The sequence below is a fragment of the Mobula hypostoma genome, chromosome 2 (genome assembly GCF_963921235.1).
Source record: "Mobula hypostoma chromosome 2, sMobHyp1.1, whole genome shotgun sequence".
Lineage (NCBI taxonomy): Eukaryota > Metazoa > Chordata > Chondrichthyes > Myliobatiformes > Myliobatidae > Mobula > Mobula hypostoma.
In genome coordinates, this window is record NC_086098.1 from 170,676,834 (window position 1) to 170,695,332 (window position 18,499).

At 42.2% G+C, this 18,499-nt stretch overlaps 1 protein-coding gene across 1 annotated transcript in view; it reads right to left on the reverse strand.

The window, feature by feature from the left end:
* nfs1 (NFS1 cysteine desulfurase) overlaps positions 1-16,369 on the reverse strand; it is a 40,765-nt gene extending 24,396 nt beyond the window's left edge. Inside the window, exons 1-5 of the mRNA XM_063041057.1 lie at positions 16,185-16,369; positions 13,423-13,496; positions 10,912-11,028; positions 3,544-3,627; positions 1,243-1,395 (exon numbers count right to left, since the gene is read on the reverse strand). Of these exons, the coding sequence (XP_062897127.1) occupies positions 1,243-1,395; positions 3,544-3,627; positions 10,912-11,028; positions 13,423-13,496; positions 16,185-16,284 (528 nt within the window). The 5' untranslated portion in view covers positions 16,285-16,369. The remainder of the gene's footprint in view (positions 1-1,242; positions 1,396-3,543; positions 3,628-10,911; positions 11,029-13,422; positions 13,497-16,184) is intronic.
* Between the last annotated feature and the right edge of the window lie 2,130 nt (positions 16,370-18,499).

An 18,499-nucleotide genomic window follows, 5' to 3' on the forward strand; every position in this document is an offset into this window, starting at 1 on the left:
CACCAAGCAATGTTGCAGCGTGGGAGAAATCATCCTTGTGGGTACCTTTTTGCACTCAAATGTACATTAATAAAATTACTTTTATTTTGAAGTAATGTGGACTTACCTCCAGTTGCTGAAAAATATCCCATAGTCAAGGAACTGAGTTCAAGAGCTACGTGCTAATGTTGCAGCTCTTAAAAGGTCTAGTTAGACCACACTTGGAGTATTGCGTTCAGTTCTGGTCACCTCATTAGAGGAAGGATATGGAAGCTTCAGAGAGATTGCAGAGGAAATTGACCAGGATGCTGCCTGGATTAGAGAGCATGTCTTATGAGGATAGGCTGAGTGAACTAGGGCTGAAAAGGAGCAAAGGAGAATGAAAGGTGACTTAAAAGAGGTGTACAAGATGATAAGAGGCATAGATTAAGTGGATAGCCAGTGCCCTTTATAATAGGGCAGAAATGGCTAATACGAGAAGGCATAATTTTAAGGTGACTGGAGGGAAGTACAAAGAGGGAATGTAAGAGGTAGGTTTTTTAAACACAAACAGTGGTGGATGCGTGGAATGCATTGCCAGGGGTTGGTGGCAGAGCCAGATACAGTATATTTGGGGCATTTAAGAGACTCTTAGATAGCACACGAATGAAAGAAAAATGGAGGGCTATGTGGGAGGGAAGAACTATATTGTTCTTGGAGTAGGTTAAAAGGTCAACATGACACTATGGGCTAAAGGGCCTGGATTGTGCTGTAGTGGTCTATGTTCTATATGTTGTTCTACAAGTTCCAAAATGTCAAAAATCCACCATAACATGCCCCAGGAAAGCTGTAAGCCTAGAAAAGTTTTAGCTCAGCTTTTGGCTTTACCTCCAGTTTCAAACTATGCAATCAAAGTGTATCAATTAATATTGCTATTATAATATAATTAATATTGCACACCAGCATAATATTGGTCAACGTTTTCCTCAGTTAACCCCTTTAAAAGGAACCGCTGTAACTTCTGGATCAGGAATGGAAATAGGGATATTATAAGTCTTCTCCAAGTTATGTGAAATTTTAAGTGTTAACTAGACATAATCAATTATCCCTGGCTGGGATACTCAACCACACTCCCACCATAGAAAGAGCAGTAATGCTCCCAAGCAGCAAAGCATGCAGTGGCTCTGATGGAAGAAATCCCCAAAACAAAGAGAGTTAAAGCCTAGAGGGAAAAAAAGCCGGAAAAAAAATCTTCGGGAGGAAACAACAGAATTAAGAATTTACCTCCAAATCAATCAGTCCATTTGTTTTCACTGGCAGATAGGTAACTTCAAAACCCTCAGTCTCGAGCATGCGACAAGAGTCAAGTACACATTTGTGCTCTGTCTGAGTTGTGATGATGTGCTTCTTTTTAGCTTTGTAAAACCTTGCAACACCCTGGAAATAATAGCAAACAAGACCGATCTAGAGCACAGAATTATTAACTATAAAATAAATCAAAAGTAAAGAGACAAACTTAGTTTTACTCTCCAGAATCTGTTGGGTGTTTCTCTTGAAAAAACTTTATATCAAATGTAATTGCTGTTTTTACAGAATTATATTACAGATGAAAAGGTTTAATATTAAAGATTTAAATGACTTAACTTTATTTGTCACATATACATTGAAACATACAGTGAAATGTATCATTTGTATCAATGACCAACAGTGTAAGGATGTGCTGGGGGCAGCCTGCAAGTGTTGCCATGCTTTTGGTGACACCATAGCATGCCCACAACTTACAAACCCTAACCTGTACGTTATTTGAATGTAGCAGGAAACTGGAGTACCTGGAGGAAACCCATGTGGTCACAGGGAGAACATACAAACTCCTTACTGACAGCAACAGAAATGAACCCCAATCAGTGATCGCTGATTCTGTAAAATGTTATACTAATGAGCAGGGCTTATTTGGGGATTAATACGGGCAAAAGGGATCAGTATAGATAGTTACGATGCTTAGCATAGACTCTGAAGTGCCTGCTTTTATGCTGTGCAATTCTATAATTGAGATTGTTTCCAGATACCACCATGGGTATTGAGTGTGAACAATAATTCCAACATATCCTTTGAGTTCTTCTTGGGTACGCCTCTAATGTTTCCAACACGAACCTTAGATCCCGCACCATCAGGCTTAGGAACAGTTATTTCCCTTCAACCATCAGGCTCTTGAACCAATATGGATAACTTCACCTACCTCAACTCTGAACTAATTCCACAACCTATGCACTCACTTTCAAGGACTCTACAACTCATTTTTGTAATACAGTCGACCCTCCTTATCCACGAGGGATTGGATCCGGGACCCCTCGCAGATACCAAAAAACGCGGATGCTCAAGTCCCTTATTCAATCTGTATAAATGCGGTGGACCTTAGAACCCAGCGGAACCCCGAACCTTATTTAACTTCTCTCAGCGCGGTGGACATTAGGACCCGGTGGTGGAGCTCTGAATCCGCAGTTCTTCTGTTCACGAAAATAAACACGATCACGACTTAAAATAAAGTGGAAATAATAAAGCGATCGGAAAGAGGTGAAACGCCATCGGTCATTGGAAAAGCATTAGGCTACAGTCGGTCAACGATCAGAACAATTTTAAAGGATAAAGTGAGAAAAGCCCTGCCCCGATTAAAGCTACAATTATTTTTTAAGCAACGTAGTGGTTTAATTATTGGGTTTTGGGGTTTAGGGTTTTTGATCCTTCACATCAACCGGCTGGGACAGAGAGCGCTTGGGACCGGTCTGTCACTGGATCGAACTCAGGAAGTTCTGTTCCCCAGCCCGGCACTGAAGCATACATTTCTTTAATGTTTTATATGCATAGAAAGGTAAAATATATACTATATACTAAGACAAATGTTTGACTAACTGACGCTAAATAATACTGGATGTACCTGTTCCGACTTACTTAGTATGATCACTTCCGGTTTTTTTTCGATTCCGATCCACGATAACCTACGCACATCCTCCTGTACACTTTAAATTATCTCTAGATTACTTATAATACTTAATACAATACAAATGCTATGTAAAATAGTTGTTATACTGCATTATTTAGGGAATAATGACAAGAAAAAAAGTCTGTACATGTTCAAACAACAAGTGCTAGAAGAGCATTTCTGGGTTTTCTCAATTTGCGGTTGGTTGAATTCGCACATGCGGAACTTGCAGATAAGGAGGGCCGACTGCATTATTTATATTCACTTCTTTATAATTATTTTTTTCTTTTTGTATTTGTACAATGTCATCTTTTGCACATTGGTTGTTTGTCTGGCTTTGTACATTTTTAAAAAATTGATTCTACTGTGCTTCTTTGACTCTAGTGTGAATGCCCGGAAGAAAATGAAGCACGGGGTAGCATATAGTGACATATATGCACTTTGGTAGCAAATTTACTACCATCCCGCTGTGAGGAATGGACTTTCATCTGTCCCAAAGACACAGGTTAACTCCCACAATCAATGAACACTAATGAGGCAGATTAATGATTAACAATTAACAAACAACACACTGGCACATGCACAATGTCAAGTCAATGAAACCTTACCTTGATGGCGATGTTGTTCGACTCTGTAGCACCACTGGTGAAGATAATTTCTCGTTCATCTGCTCCTATCACAGCAGCTGTTTGCTGGAGTAACAATTGATTTAATTTACAAAAAGATTAATGTAGGTTAAAACCTGTGCACCTCCCTGCTTTTGAAATGGAAAATCAGCCCAAAATTACATCCACTTTCTCCAAACAATTTGTAGGTGGAGAGTATCCTTGTATCCTGGAAGGTATCTCAGTAACTGAAATGTGTGGTAGTGGGTGGATAGGAAAGAGGACAACACACATCACTAAATGGTTAATATCAACAGTCCCCCCAGCTGACCTACTCCGTATATAAGCAATGTGGCAGCATCACACTGACTGGTAAATCATAGCTGAGTTTCAAGTTAGTTAACCAACACTAAATAAAAGAAACTTAGTCAGGACTTTTAAACTGCAAATTCAATAAGAGCAAAAAAAGCAAAATAAAATACAGCTGGATGAACTCAGTGGGGACAAAGGGAGCATTAACACCATAAGATCATAAGATATAGGAGCAGAATTAGGCCATTTGGTCCATTGAGTTTGCTCCACCATTCCATCACGGCTGATCCAATTTTTCTCTCAGCTCCAATCTCCTGCCTTCTCTTCCTTCATGCCCTGACTAATCAAGAATTTATCAACCTCTGCCTGAAATATAAAGACTTGGCCTCCACAGCTGCCTGTGGCAACAAATTCCACAGATTCACCACTCACTGGTGAAAGAAATTCCTCATCTTCATTTTAATAGGATGCTCCTCTATTCTGATGCTGTGTCCTCTGGTCTTAGTCTCTCTCACCAAAGGAAACATCTTCTCCACATCACCTCTACCAAGGCCTTTCACCATTCAATAAGTTTTAACGAGGTCACCCTCATTCTTCTGAATTCTACTAAATACAGGCCCACAGCCATCAAACGCTCTTCATCTGACAAGTCAATCAATCCTGGAATCATTTTCGTAAATTTCCTTTGAACCCTCTCCAGTTTAAGCACATCCTTTCTACAATAAGCGCCCAAACCTGCTCACAATACTCCAAGTGAGGCCTCACCCTCACCAGTGCTTTACAGAGTTTCAACATTGCATCCCTGCTTTTATATTCTAGTCCTCTTCAAATGAACGCTAACATTCATTTGCTTTCCTCACCACAGACTCAAACTGCTAATTAACCTTTAGGCAATCCTGCACAAGAACTCCCAAGTCCCTTTGCACCTCAGTTTTTTGTATTTTCTCTCCATTTAGAAAATAGCCAACCCTGTCATTTCTCGTACCAAAGTGCATGACCATACATCTTCCAAAACAGTATTCCATCTGCTATTTTTTTGCCCATTCTCCAAAACAAAGTCCTTCTGTAGCCTCTCTACTTCCTCAAAACTACCTGCGCCTCCACTTATCGTCATATTGTCTGCAAACTTTGCAACAAAACCACCAATTGCATCATCCAAATCACTTACATATAATGTAGAAGAATCAGTCCCAACACAGATCCCTATGGAACACCGCTAGTCACCAGCAGCCAGCCAGGAAAGGCTCAATTTATTCCCACTCTTGGCCTCCTACCAATCAGCCATTGCTCTATCTACGCTAGAATATTTTCTGTAATTCCATGGGCTCATAGCCTGTTAAGCAGCCTTGTGTGACTCCTTGTCAAAAGCCTTCTGAAAATCCAAGTACACAATATCAACAGATTCTCCTTTGCCTATTCTGTTCGATATTTCTTCAAAGAATTCCAACAGATTTGTCAGCCAAGATTTTCCCTTGAGGCAACCATACTAACTACAGCTTATTTTATCGTGTGCCTCCAAGTACCCTGACACCTCATCCTTAATAATTGACTCCAACATCTTCCCAATGTCTGAGGTCTGACTAATTCCCTTCTTGAAGAGTGCAATGACATTTGCAATTTTCCAGTCTTCTGGAATCATTCCAGAATCTAGTCATTCTTGGAAGATCATTACTAGTATTTCACAATCTCTTCAGCTATCTCCTTCAGAACTCTGGGGTGTACACCATCTGGTCCAGGTGACTTATCTACCTTCAGACCTTTCAGTTTCTCTATAGTTATGGTAACTTCATAACCCCGATACCTGAAACTTCAGCCATACTGCTGTGTCTTCCACAGTAAAGGCTTATGCAAAATACAAATACTTATTCAGTTCATCCACCAATAAGCCGTAGTCAGCATGGTTTCCTCAAGGGAAAATATTGCCTGACAAATCTGTTGGAATTCTTTGAAGAAATATCAAGCAGAATAGACAAAGGAGAATCGGTTGATATTGTGTACTTGGATTTTCAGCTCATCCTCATTAATACCTCTCTGGTATCATTTTCCAGCAGCCCAATATCCATTCTCACCTCTCTTTTACACTTTCATCCCCATTACTACCTCTCCGGTATCGTTTTCCAGCTGCCGAATATCTGTTCTCACCTCTTTTACACTTTGTATCTGAAGAAACTTTTGGTATTGCCTTTAATATTATTGGCTAGCTTACTTTCATATTCCACCTTTACCTTAATGGCTTTTTAGTTACCTTCTGTTGGTTTTTAAAAGCTTCCCAATCCTGTAACTTACCATTATTTTTTTGCTCTATTATATGCACTCTCTTTGGCTTTTATGTTGGCTTTGGCTTCTCTTGTTAGCCCTGGCTGTGTCATCTTTCCTTTAGGATACTTCTTCCTCTTTGGGATGTATATATCCTGTGCTTTCCAAGATGCTTCCAGAAATTCCAGTCATTGCTGCTCCTTCGCTATCCCTGCCAGTGTTCTTTTCCAATCAATTCTGGCCAACTCCTCTCTCCTGCCTCTATAATTCCCTTTACTCCATTGTAATATTGTTACATCTGACTTTAGCTTCTCCTTCTCAAATTTCAGGGTGAATTCAATCATATTATGATCACTTGCCTCTAAGGATTCATTGATCTTAAGCTCTCTACTCAATTCTGGTTCATTGCACAGCACCAATCTAGAATGGCTGATCATCTAGTGGGCTCAACCACGAACTGCTCTAAAAAGCCATCTCGTAGGCGCTCTAGAATCTCCTGTAATCCAGCACCAACCCGATTTTCCCAATCTACCTGCATATTGAAGTCCCCCATGACGATTGAAACATTGCCCTTTTGGCATGCATTTTCTATCTCCTCTTGTAATTTATAGGCCACAATCTTAGTATTGTTTGGGAGTCCATACAGAACTCCCATCAGGATCTTTTTGCCCTTGCAGTTCTTCAGCTCCATCCACAACAATTAGACACTTTCCGGCCCCATGTCACCTCTTTCAAATAGACAATAGGTGCAGGAGTAGGCTATTCAGCCCTTCGAGCCAGCACTACCATTCACTGTGATCATGGCTGATCATCCACAATCAGTCCCCTTTTCCTGATGTCTCCCCATATCCCTTCACTCCGCTATCTTTAAGAGCTCTATCTAACTCTTTCTTCAAAGAATCCAGAGAATTGGCCTCCACTGCCTTCTGAGGCAGAGCATTCCACAGAACCATAACCCTCTGTGTGAAAAAGTTTTCCCTCAACTCCGTTCTAAATGGTCTACCCCTTATTCTTAAACTGTAGCCTATGGTTCTGGACTCGCGCAACATCGGGAACATGTTTCCTGCCTCTAGCGTGTCCAGTCCCTTAATAATCTTATATGTTTCAATCAGATCCCCTCTCATCCTTCTAAATTCCAGTGTATACAAGCCCAGTCGCTCCAATCTTCCAACATATGACAGTCCTGCCATCCCGGGAATTAACCTTGTGAACATTAGCTACCCTCCAATCTGCAGGAACTGATCCTGAATCTATAGAACATTGGAAAATGATTACCAATGCGTCCACAATTTCTAGAGCCACCTCCTTAAGTACCCTGGAATGCAGACCATCAGGCCCTGGGGATTTATCAGCCTTCAGTCCCATCAGTTTACCCAACACCATTTTCTGCCTGATGCGAATGTCCTTCAGTTCCTCTGTTACCCTAGGTCCTCTGGCCACTTTTCACTTTTATCAACAGAGCAACACCTCCCTCTCTGCCTCCTGCTTGTCCTTTCAATACAATATTGAAAGCTATAATCTTTCAGCCATGATTCAGTGATGCCTAGAAAAGCATATTTGCTAATCTGCAACTGTGCTGCAAGTTCATTTCCCTTATTCCATATACTGCATGCATTCAGATCCAACACCTTCAATGCTGTGTTCACCCTTTTCAATTCTGTCCACCTCTTTTGCTGCAACTCAACCTGTAGACTGCAATTTTGCCCTATCAACAGCCTCTCCTCACTACACATTGCCTCAGTTTGTAATCTAATCACAAACAAGAGAAAATCTGCGGATGCTGGAGATCCAAGCAACACACACAAAATGGTGGAGGAACTCAGCAGGCCAGGTAGCACCTATGAAAAGGAGTACAGTCGTGAGACCCTTCAGCAGTCCTCCTGAAAGCGGATTGTTAGAAGCTACAGCTGGATGCACTTCTTGCAGTTATAGCAATCTGGGACACAGGAGGTCTCCCCGTCTTCCCAAATCCGCAAGAGGAGGATTTCACTATCCTGCCTAGCATCTCTACTGTCCTAGCTGAGCAGATATAAAGTGAAGGGGAAAAAAACTTCAGGTTTTCTCTTTCTCTGAATGAAGCCCCTCTTTGATGAAGCATCCAAAAGCTGAAGCCTCAAGATCTCCACACTGACTCTGCCCACTCAGACAATTGCTGCTGAGTTTGCCCCGCCTTCCTTTAATTTGCTCTTACTAATCAAACCCAAATGCTGATTGGTCATTGGTGTATCGAGACAAAACACCATAGAAGATAACCAGTATAAATAGATAAGGGAGGAATGAGGTAAGGGCTGGTAAGTGATATTGGAAATAGGTAAGGTTGTGGGATGGTGGGGGGGGGGATAATGGGCAAAAGGAGCTGTGGAGGAGGGCTCAGGGTGCTTACAGTCACGTAAAGAGGGGTCTCGGCCAGAAACATCAACCATTTATTCATTTCCATAGATTCTGCCTGACCTGCTGAGTTCCTTCAGCATTTATTTACAGACAAGACCCTTTGAGATCATCCAAAGTCCATCCCAAGTAATCCTTGGATCAGCCTGCCAAATCATTCCATTCCCCTTTTTTCCAGGACCCTGCAAATATTTCCCCTTAGTATATGATTTCCTTTTGGAAGTTATTGAAATAGCCTTGGATTTAATTTGAGAATACAGGCAGAGTACTGAGATTCAAACCAAAGTGATGAAAAGGTCAAACATTTGCAGGCAAATTAGTACAAAGTAATAGAGCAATGTTAACGTCTGTGCCTTTAAAAAAAACTGATGATAACTCAAATAAAAAAAATCATTCCAGTTATTAGGACATGGGATTCAAGTTAAACAGTGCTAACATATAGAGAAGGAAGTTATAAACACAAGAAGCTCTGCAGATGCTGTAAATCTTGAGCAATACAAAGAACTGGAGGAACTCAGTAAGCATGGCAGTGTCAGTGAAGGGGAATAAACATTAGACGTTTCTATTCGAAACCCTTTATTATGATCCCTGTCCAAAACATCGACTGGTTATTCCCCTCTGTAGATGCTGCCCGAGTTTTTCCAGCACATTGCTTGTGTTGCTAGAAAAGGAAATTTACTTGAAACTGTGACAGAATTTAACATGCTATAGTCACAGCAAACCAGGAAATAGTGTTAGGGGAGGAAAATGAATATATAAAAAAAAGGCCCATGTGTAAGATATGCACTAACAAATCCTCCCGAAATATAGAAAATGGATGCTCAAGTAGGTCAGTGTGAAGAAAGGCAAAGCGGGTGTTCAGCAGGCCAACGAAACTGAGTTTGATGATTGATTTAACAACACATACAATAAAAGGTCAAAGGAAGTCAGGAAATCATAAGTGGTTTGGGGAAAGCACAAAGCAACTACTGTTAGGTGGAGTTAGTTATTTTTCTCAAATTGCATCTGCCTTTTAAAATCTTCTACAGGCCAATGAAGTAGAAAATATGCACAGAGTCAAATCAAAGTCCAAGTACCAAATGTAATTGACTTTCAGCCAAACATTTAACAAGATCACAGTTAGAGAGCAACACACACAACATGCGGGAGGAACTCAGCAGGTCAGGCAGCATCTATGGAAATAAACAAGCAGTTGACATTTCTAGTTGAGACCCTTCTTCAGGACTGCAAAGGAAGGAGGAAGATGCCAGAATAAAAAGGTGGGGGGAGGAGAAGGAGGATTGCTAGAATGTGATAGGTGAAGCCAGCTGGCTGGGATTGGTAAAGGGCTAGAGAAGTAGGAATCTGATAGGAGAGGAGATGCGTTGGCAAAGGACAGGACAGAACAGACAGAGGAGACCCAGTGCTGGAGAACATTGGGCAGTCTTCCGTGAAACGTGAACATAATTGGAATGGCAAACAGGGAACAGTCAGGGTGTGTAGGGGAAGGTGAGGGTATGATGGAGCTTCCAATTATCCTGGTGAAGAATTCCAGCAGATCTATCCACTTGTCCCTTTGTCCTTTCTCATGCCCACAAGTCCTCTGCCAATACCCCTTCAGGCTAGATATTTTTGTCAAATGAACATTCAGAATCAGGTTTATTTTCACAAACATATGTTGTGAAATTTGTTTTGTGGTTTGTGGCAATATTACAACGGAATACATAATAAACTATAAATTACAGTAAGAAATACATATACATTATGTAGAGACAGAAATCAAGAAAAGGGAAAAAAAGTGCCAGAAATGGACCAAGTGAATTTAAGAGCTGGAAGCTGGAGGCAAAGTTGATGAAATTGATGTGCTCAGCTTGGGTGTATGAAGCAGCACCAATTACAAACTGAATTGGTGGAATTAGAAGCTGTCAGGTGAATGGACATGGCAGAGTTGAGAGGAACACAATACCATAAGACATAGGAGCAGAATTAAGCCATTTGGCCCACCAAGTCTGCTCTGTCATTCCATCATGGCTGATTTATTATCCTTCTCAACCCCATACTCCTGCCTTCTCGTCGGAACCTTTGACATCCTGACTGATTAAGAGCCTATCAAACTCCATCTTAAAGCACAGTCTTAAGGTGCTTGGAAGTAGGTACAGAGGGGATGTCAAGGGTAAGTTTTTTTTTATGCAGAGAGTGGTAAGTGTGTGGAATGGGCTGTCAGCAACGGTGGTGGAGGCGGATACAATAGGGTCTTTTAAGAGATTCCTGGATAGGTACATGGAGCTTAGAAAAACAGAGGGTTATGGGTAACCCTAGGTAATTTCTAAAGTAAGTACGTGTTCGGCATAGCATTATGGGCTGAAGGGCCTGTATTGTGCCATAGGTTTTCTGTTTCTATGCTAAATTTACATATTGACCACCTCCAAAGCTTACCTTTCTTGCTTTCTCCATAGCTGCTTCACTCTCCCAGCCATATGCATGTGTTCTTGAATGAGGGTTACCGTAGTAGTTGACTTGATAAGGGAGCATTGCATCCAACACCCTTGGATCCTAAGGGTTAATTAAAAGTAATAACACAAATAATACTTTGCACTTTCATAACTTCAGGATGAGAACATAGGTCCAAAACCAGCATGAATTTAAATAGTACCAAGTTCAAAGTACATTATCAACTATGTATATATTATACAAATTTGAGATTTGTCTCCTTACAGGCAGCCACAAAACAAAGAAACCTCAAAAGAACTCATAAAAAAGAAGGCTGTCAAAAATAAGAATTACAACCGTCTGAGAGGAAGGAATTCTCCAAGATGTGCAGGGGAAACAAGCTAAGAGATAGGAGAGGAACTGCGGTAGACTTTAAAACAATTGGACTATAATACTCAACAAGAGTTATCACAATAAAAGGATTCAAGCAGAAAGAGGCAAAATCTGTGACTAATAAAGGTATATGATAAACTTAAATTAAAAAATGTTAGACAAAAGGGTCAGGAAGATTTTAGGATCCAGACTGAAAAGTTCATGAGGAGGAAAATGAATTTTGGGTTTAAGGGCAACTGTAACAACTAGGCTGTCGGACGCGGCACCCCCAAATTAAGTTAGAATATAAAATGTTACAGTCCGACCCACGATGTTGTGCCAACCTTTTAACCTACTCTAAGACCAATCAAACCCTTCCCTCCTACATAGCCCTCCATTTTTCTATCATCCATGTGGCTATCCAAAAGTTTCTTTAATATTCCTAATGTATCTGCCTCTATAATAACACCCCTGGCACAGTGTTCCGTGCATCCATCACTTACTATATATTAAAAAATTAACACTGACAGCCCGCCCAACACTTTCCTCCAGTCATTTTCAAATTATGCCTCCTGGTATTAGCCATTTCTTCTGGGAAAATGTTTCTGGCTGTCCATTCGATCTATGTCTCGTATCATCTTGTACACCTCTATCAAGTCACCTCTCATCCACTTTGCTCTCTAGATCAGCCAGTGATCAAGTAGCCCTAATAAAACTCAAGTCTGTCAAGATACAAGGAAAAACATTCCAATAAGCAAAATTATACCTCACATGAAGGAAGGTGGCTGTGCTTTATGGAGGTTAAATATCCCAGCCCTGGGATAGGGCAAGAGTTCAGGGCAATATCCTAGGTCCAACCAGCTGCAACTGTCTCACCTGTGACTTTCCTTTCACGATAGCAAAATCTATGCTTTCTGACCAGTCAGTCCCCCTCCCATTTCCATATACAAGATCAAGACCTAGGGAACTTTCAGGCCACACCTAAGTGGTGGAGGTTGGAACACTGATATCTGCAAGTCTGGGAGTCCAGAGCCAAGGACTGGAGGTTGGAGTCCTGGCGGTGGTCTGACTGTGTGTGCGAGTGGGTGGGAAAGGAGCTTGTTTTGGTGTTTTGTTTTATTGTTGTTGTTGTGGCTTATGTTGGCACTGGAATGTGTGGTGACACTTGCGGGCTGCCCCCAGCACATACTAAGGTTATGTTGGTTGTAAACAACACATTTCACCGTATGTTTGGATGTACATGTGATACAACGAGCAGCTCCCAACAGGATTCCAACTGAAATGCTTGACATTCATTTGCCCTCCCATCACTGAGTCTCCTTTCAACACTTTCAGGGTACCACAGTGCAGAACAACACAAATGCTATAGCTACAAGAGCAAGTCAGAGGCAAGGTATCCTGCAGTGAGTGTCTCACCTGTTGACACCAACAAAGACTTTCCACCACAAACAAGGAACGAGTTAGGAATATAATGGAACACCACCCAGATTCAGATATATTTATCACATGGTATTGAAACGTAGACCCAGCTGGTGGCGTAGTGGCATCAGCGTCGGACTTCGGGACAAAAGGTCCCGAGTTCGAATCCAGCCGGCTCCCCTGCACGCTTTCCATCCGTGCTGGGTTATGAGCTGGTAATTCTCTTTGGAAACTCACCCAGCAGAAGGCAATGGCAAACCACTGCTGTAACTTGCCTCATACACGGTTCCCCACTACGTCAGAGAGGCGTAGTGGGAAATCGTCTGCTAACCAGAGAAACTCTGGATGCGACATACCTTTTCTTTTATTGAAACGTACAGTGAAATGTATTGCCTGTGTGAAAAACCAAGGATGTGCTGGGGGCAGTCCGCAAGTGTTGCCACACATTCTGATGCCAACACAGCGTATCCACAATGTTCATCAGAACAGTAACAACAGCAAAACGAGCCTGCCTTCCTTCCTTCCATTCACACTATCCTGAGTTCAAAATATATCACTTCCCTGGAGCACCCTGCCAACAGCACTTTGGCAATGCCTTCATAAGAAGGAATTTAACAGATCCAAGTAGCAGTTCACGGTACCTTCTCATAGGATCAAGGATGGGCAATTAATATTGTTAATGACACCCATATCTCAAAAATGAAAAAGCAAATAAAAAATCTGTACCATTGGTGTTGTTGCCTGGAAATCCAAGTACAGAGGGCGGAGTGCATTTTCTTGAACTTTTGAAGCCTTGCCATCTGTTAAAGCAATAAGAGTTTGATAATTACAGAGTTCAGAATACAGAGTTAATAGTGAAGTACAGCTGGTTATTCGGGCTTGCACAGATCTTTGTACACAAGGGCAGCATAATAGCATAAAACAAAGCACAGGAGCACAGAAGCATTGCAGTTAGCTGAACAGTTTACAGCGACAGCCATTGGGGTTCAATTCTCACGGCTGTCTCTAACCTCCAAGAGGACCATGACCTTGTCATAGGATTTGAATGTTTGGAGGTTTGTTTGCTTCAATCACCTAGACAGCGATGTTGGCTAGAGTCAGGACTTTGTACTTTGGCTCTTGGTCGGGTCAGCCAAAGAGGTCAAAGGGTAGAGGTCAGACTAAGAATGGTCAACCAGTCCTTCAGGCTCAGCTCTGGACCAACAACTTTGAGTGGTCAAAAAAACTGTTTTGATGAATTCTTCTATACAGATGGAGACGAAGGACATTCCTTGCTCCCCCTAACATCAGTGACTAAACGGGCAGTAAGCCGCTAATGAGCTTGTGGGTCCTTTGGGCTGTCTATACACACTCCACACGTGTACAGGTTAGTACATGCCAGTAAGCTGTGAGCATGCTGCGTGGCTGCCAGAAGCCTGGTGATAGTTGTGAGCTGCCCCCAGCACATAGTTGTAATGCATTGGTTGTTGCATTTCACTGTATGTTTTGATATACAGTAGACATGGCAAATAAAGCTAATCTTTATCTTTACATCCTTTAAACACCTTGTATTTTCATTTTCAGCATTGCCTCAAATGCAATTCCAGTAATAATAACAATATACCGATTAAATGTAGAGAACAAGCCAAACCTCCCTCCTGCACATGAACCATGTTTATTGTCCACTGTTCAAGGTTTGGAAAGTAAATCAGGTATTTATCTGTACTTTTCAGTTACTCTGATTCAGAGTCACCAGAGACTGAGTTGTAAAGCGAAGTTAAACACAACGTGCCTTTACGCCCAGGAGACTGAGGTGTGATCTTAGAGATATACAAAATCATGAAGGTTTTTTGCCAGGGTTGGGGAATTGAAAACTAAAGGATGTCATTTTAAGGTTAGAGCTGAAAGGTTTAAATGAATCTGAGAGCAACTTTTTTTTTTTAAACAGTGGGTTGTAGATATGTGGACCCATCTGCCTGATGAGCTGGTAGAGATAGCTATTACATTGAAGTACTACATGGATAGGTATATGGATGACAAGAGTTTACGGGCTAAGTGCAAAGAAATTGGATTGCAGTGGATTCTGGTTAATTAGGACACATTGGGACCCGTACAATTTGACCCAATTAAGTGGCTGCCCAGCTCCCTGGCGGGTCATGGGGATAACACTACCAGATCGCTGGTCAGCATCGTTTATGGTTACCATAATAAAGCAACATCCATCATCGAAGATCCTCACCACCTCAGCCATGCTCTTTTCTGTTCAGGACATGCACCACCAGGTTCAAGAACAGTTACTACACCTCAGCTATCAGGCTCCAGAACTACACTCATTTAAGGATTCTCATCTAGGTATTCCATGCTCATTATATTGCTATTTATTATCTGCATTTGCATAATTTGTTTACAGTTTGATGTTTACAGTTTATAGATCCTGTTTACAGTTACTGTTCTATAGATTTGCTAAGAAAGAAAAGAAATCTCAGGGTTGTATGTGGTGACATGTATGCACTCTGATAATAAAATTTACTTTGAACTATGATGGTATCTGATCTTCAAACTTCCAATTTTTGTTTTTGATTAATGAAAACATTCCTGGCAAATGTTATTAGCCCAAGTTTCATGAAATAATTAAAACTGCATTAAAAAAAAAACGAATCGCTGTTTAAATGAGTAACAAATCATGCATCTAAGTGAAATACAGAACAAATTATAACACTATCAGTACTACAACAGTACTATAAAACTGTATTAGTTCCTAGTGTGGGCATGCGGCCAAGCGGTTAAGGCATTCAACTAGCAACCTGAAGGTCGTGAGTTCGAGCCCCAGCCGAGGCAGCGTGTTGTGTCCTTGAGCAAGGCACTTAACCACACAGTGCTCTGCGATGACACCGGTGCCAAGCTGTATCGGCCCTTGCCCATCGGTGTCATGGAGAGGGGAGACTTGCAGCATGGGCATCTGCTGGTCTTTCATACAACCTTGCCAAGGCTCGTGCCCTGGAGAGTGAAGACTTTCCAGGCGCAGATTCATGGTCTCACAAGACCAACAGATGCCTCATTAGTTCCTAATAGTTATCAGTGGAAGAATTCATCCAACATATGCTGCTGTGTCCTCTTGATCAACTGTAAAGGAACAGATGATGGACTGCCTTCATACAATTATTTGCCTCCAAATCTTCTTTTTCATTGTAACATTCAAGATGATTATCTTCAAATATCTTCAAATTCCGAACTTATTGAAGTGAAATCGTTTCATTTTCAATTTCTGGCATCTACAAGCCTGAAAGCTTGAAACCGCGGTGAGCAAAGCAGTTCAGAATTGTCTTACTACTTACTTCTCACCAACTATCAGTGACAAAAAAACTGTTTTCGAACGCACGCACAACGGATGCGATTTAAAAATGGTTCTCCCCCCCACCTGCTCCCATCCACTCCCCACCCTCACCCCTACTGCTCGCTACCACAGCCCTCCCTCATCCCTTCCTCTCCCTTTCCCCACCGCAGCGCACCTTGTCCAGCAGCCGCCCTGCGGCCGACAGCTACACCGAACCGCCGACACCCGGCGGCCCGGACGGCGGACCAGGCCCGAACGGAGCGCCCACACAACATCGCCAACCGCAACCGAAAACACTCGGTCGTCCACCACACAGCCCTGAACGGAAACCCTGCACGACCCTTCACCCTGACAACGGAAATGACATCACCACGGTGCCGCGACGATGACGTGAGACGCGCTGTTGTGGGAGAAAAACAAAACTTTTAAACTCGGCTTTAAAGTAAATGTATCAAAGTCCATATACAACACTGAGCTTGCCATTCACAGTAAATACAAAGAAGCATCAATGAAATCCACACACAAGACGGACAACCAATGACAAACTGCAAATACAAAATCAAAAGAAAAACACCAACGTCATGAGAATAAATAAATAATCAATAAATATTAGCAACATGAAATAAAGGATCCATTAAATATTTCCGGGAGAGAGGTAGACAACTAACATTTTAACCCTACGGCTGAACGGGTGAATAGAATCTGCGAGGGGAACTACGGCCAGGATGAAGATGACAGCTCGGGAGGGGTGAGCTCAAGGTAGTGTGGGGATTAAATTGTTGGCTGGGTGGGTAATTGGAATGTTAGAGGTGCTAACAGAAGTGTTGTGGAAAGTGCTAAACAGCTCCAGCTGCTCCAGTGGAGGGGGAAAGTATTGGCCAACATTGGAATTGGTTCTACTATTGTCACGTGTAACAATCCCAATGACAAAAATGCAGGTGGTCTGATTAATAAGTTTGCAAATGAATAACACAAAAATTGGAATGCTCTTTGGGAGCAAGCCCATATGTCCCTAAAAGTCACAACATCAGTGTTCTCATTATTTATATTTGCATTTGCAGGTTATTGTCTTCTGCACTAGGAATTTATTTTGTTCACATAAAATACTCTGCAGATGCTGGGGTCAAAGCAACACTCACAACACGCTGGAGGTACTCAGCAGGTCGGGCAGCATCCGTGGAAAAGATCAGTCAACGTTTCGGGCCGGAACCCTTCGTTAGGACTGAAGAGGGAAGGGGCAGAGGCCCTATAAAGAAGGTGGGGGGAGGGTGGGAAGGAGAAGGCTGGTAGGTTCCAGGTGAAAAACCAGTAAGGGGAAAGATCAAGGGGTAGGGGAGGGGAAGCAGGGAGGTGATAGGCAGGAAAGGTGAAGAAGGAATAGGGGAAAACACAATGGGTAGTAGAAGGTGGTGGAACCATGAGGGAGGTGATAGGCAGCTGGGGGAGGGGGCAGAGTGAAATAGGGATAGGGGAAGGGAGGGGGAGGGAATTACCGGGAGAATTCTATGTTCATACCAAGGGACTGGAGGCTACCAAGACGGTATATGAGGTGTTGCTCCTCCAACCCGAGTTTAGCCTCATCATGGCAGTAGAGGAGGCCATTTATGAACATATCTGAATGGGAGTGGGAAGCAGAGTTGAAGTGGGTGGCTACTGTCTGTTGTGGCGGAAGAAGCGGAGGCGCTCGACCGAAATGAATTTTTTTCATTCATCTTCCATTCTGTTACTGTATATAGATTTGCTCAGTATGCCCACAGAAAAAAAAAACGAATTTCAGGATAGTATATAGTGATATACATGTACTTTGATAATAAGATTAATTTGAACTTTGAACCTTAAATGAATAAAGGTTGTGTATGTCATGTACCTTCATCGGTCAATATTTTCAGTAGTCATGTTACAGCTGATAAAATTTTGGTTGGGCCACATTTGGAGTATGGCATGTTGTTCTTAATCGGTCAGGGCATGAAGGGTTACGGGATGAAGTCAGGAGATTGGGGCTGAGCAGAAAATTGGATCAGTCATGATGAAATGGCAGAGCAGAGTCGATGGGCTAATTCTGCTCCTATATCTTATGGTCTTAATGTCACAGCATGCGTGGAATCTTTGAGAAGATGCAGAAGAGGTTCACCAGGATGTTGCATTGATTAATAAATATTAGCATAACAAAAGGCAGCACAGTGGAGCAACAGTTAGTGGAACTCTGCAGTCCTACTTGGGGGTTCAATTTCCACTGCTGGCTGTGTGTTCTTCTGATTTCCTCCCACAGTACAAAAGACCTACATTCAGGGTCCAGAAATGGGGCGACACTTGCGGACTGCTCCCAGCACATACCCAGGCTGTTTGGGTATTGCCCAGCCCATTTGCTCCAGACCTAATCACAACCTTAGTCCAAACGTAGATCAACACGCAGAATTCCAGGATTGAGGTGAGGGTGATTTCCCTTGACAGTAATGCTCCCGAATGAGTGGACATTAAAGGAAAACCTAC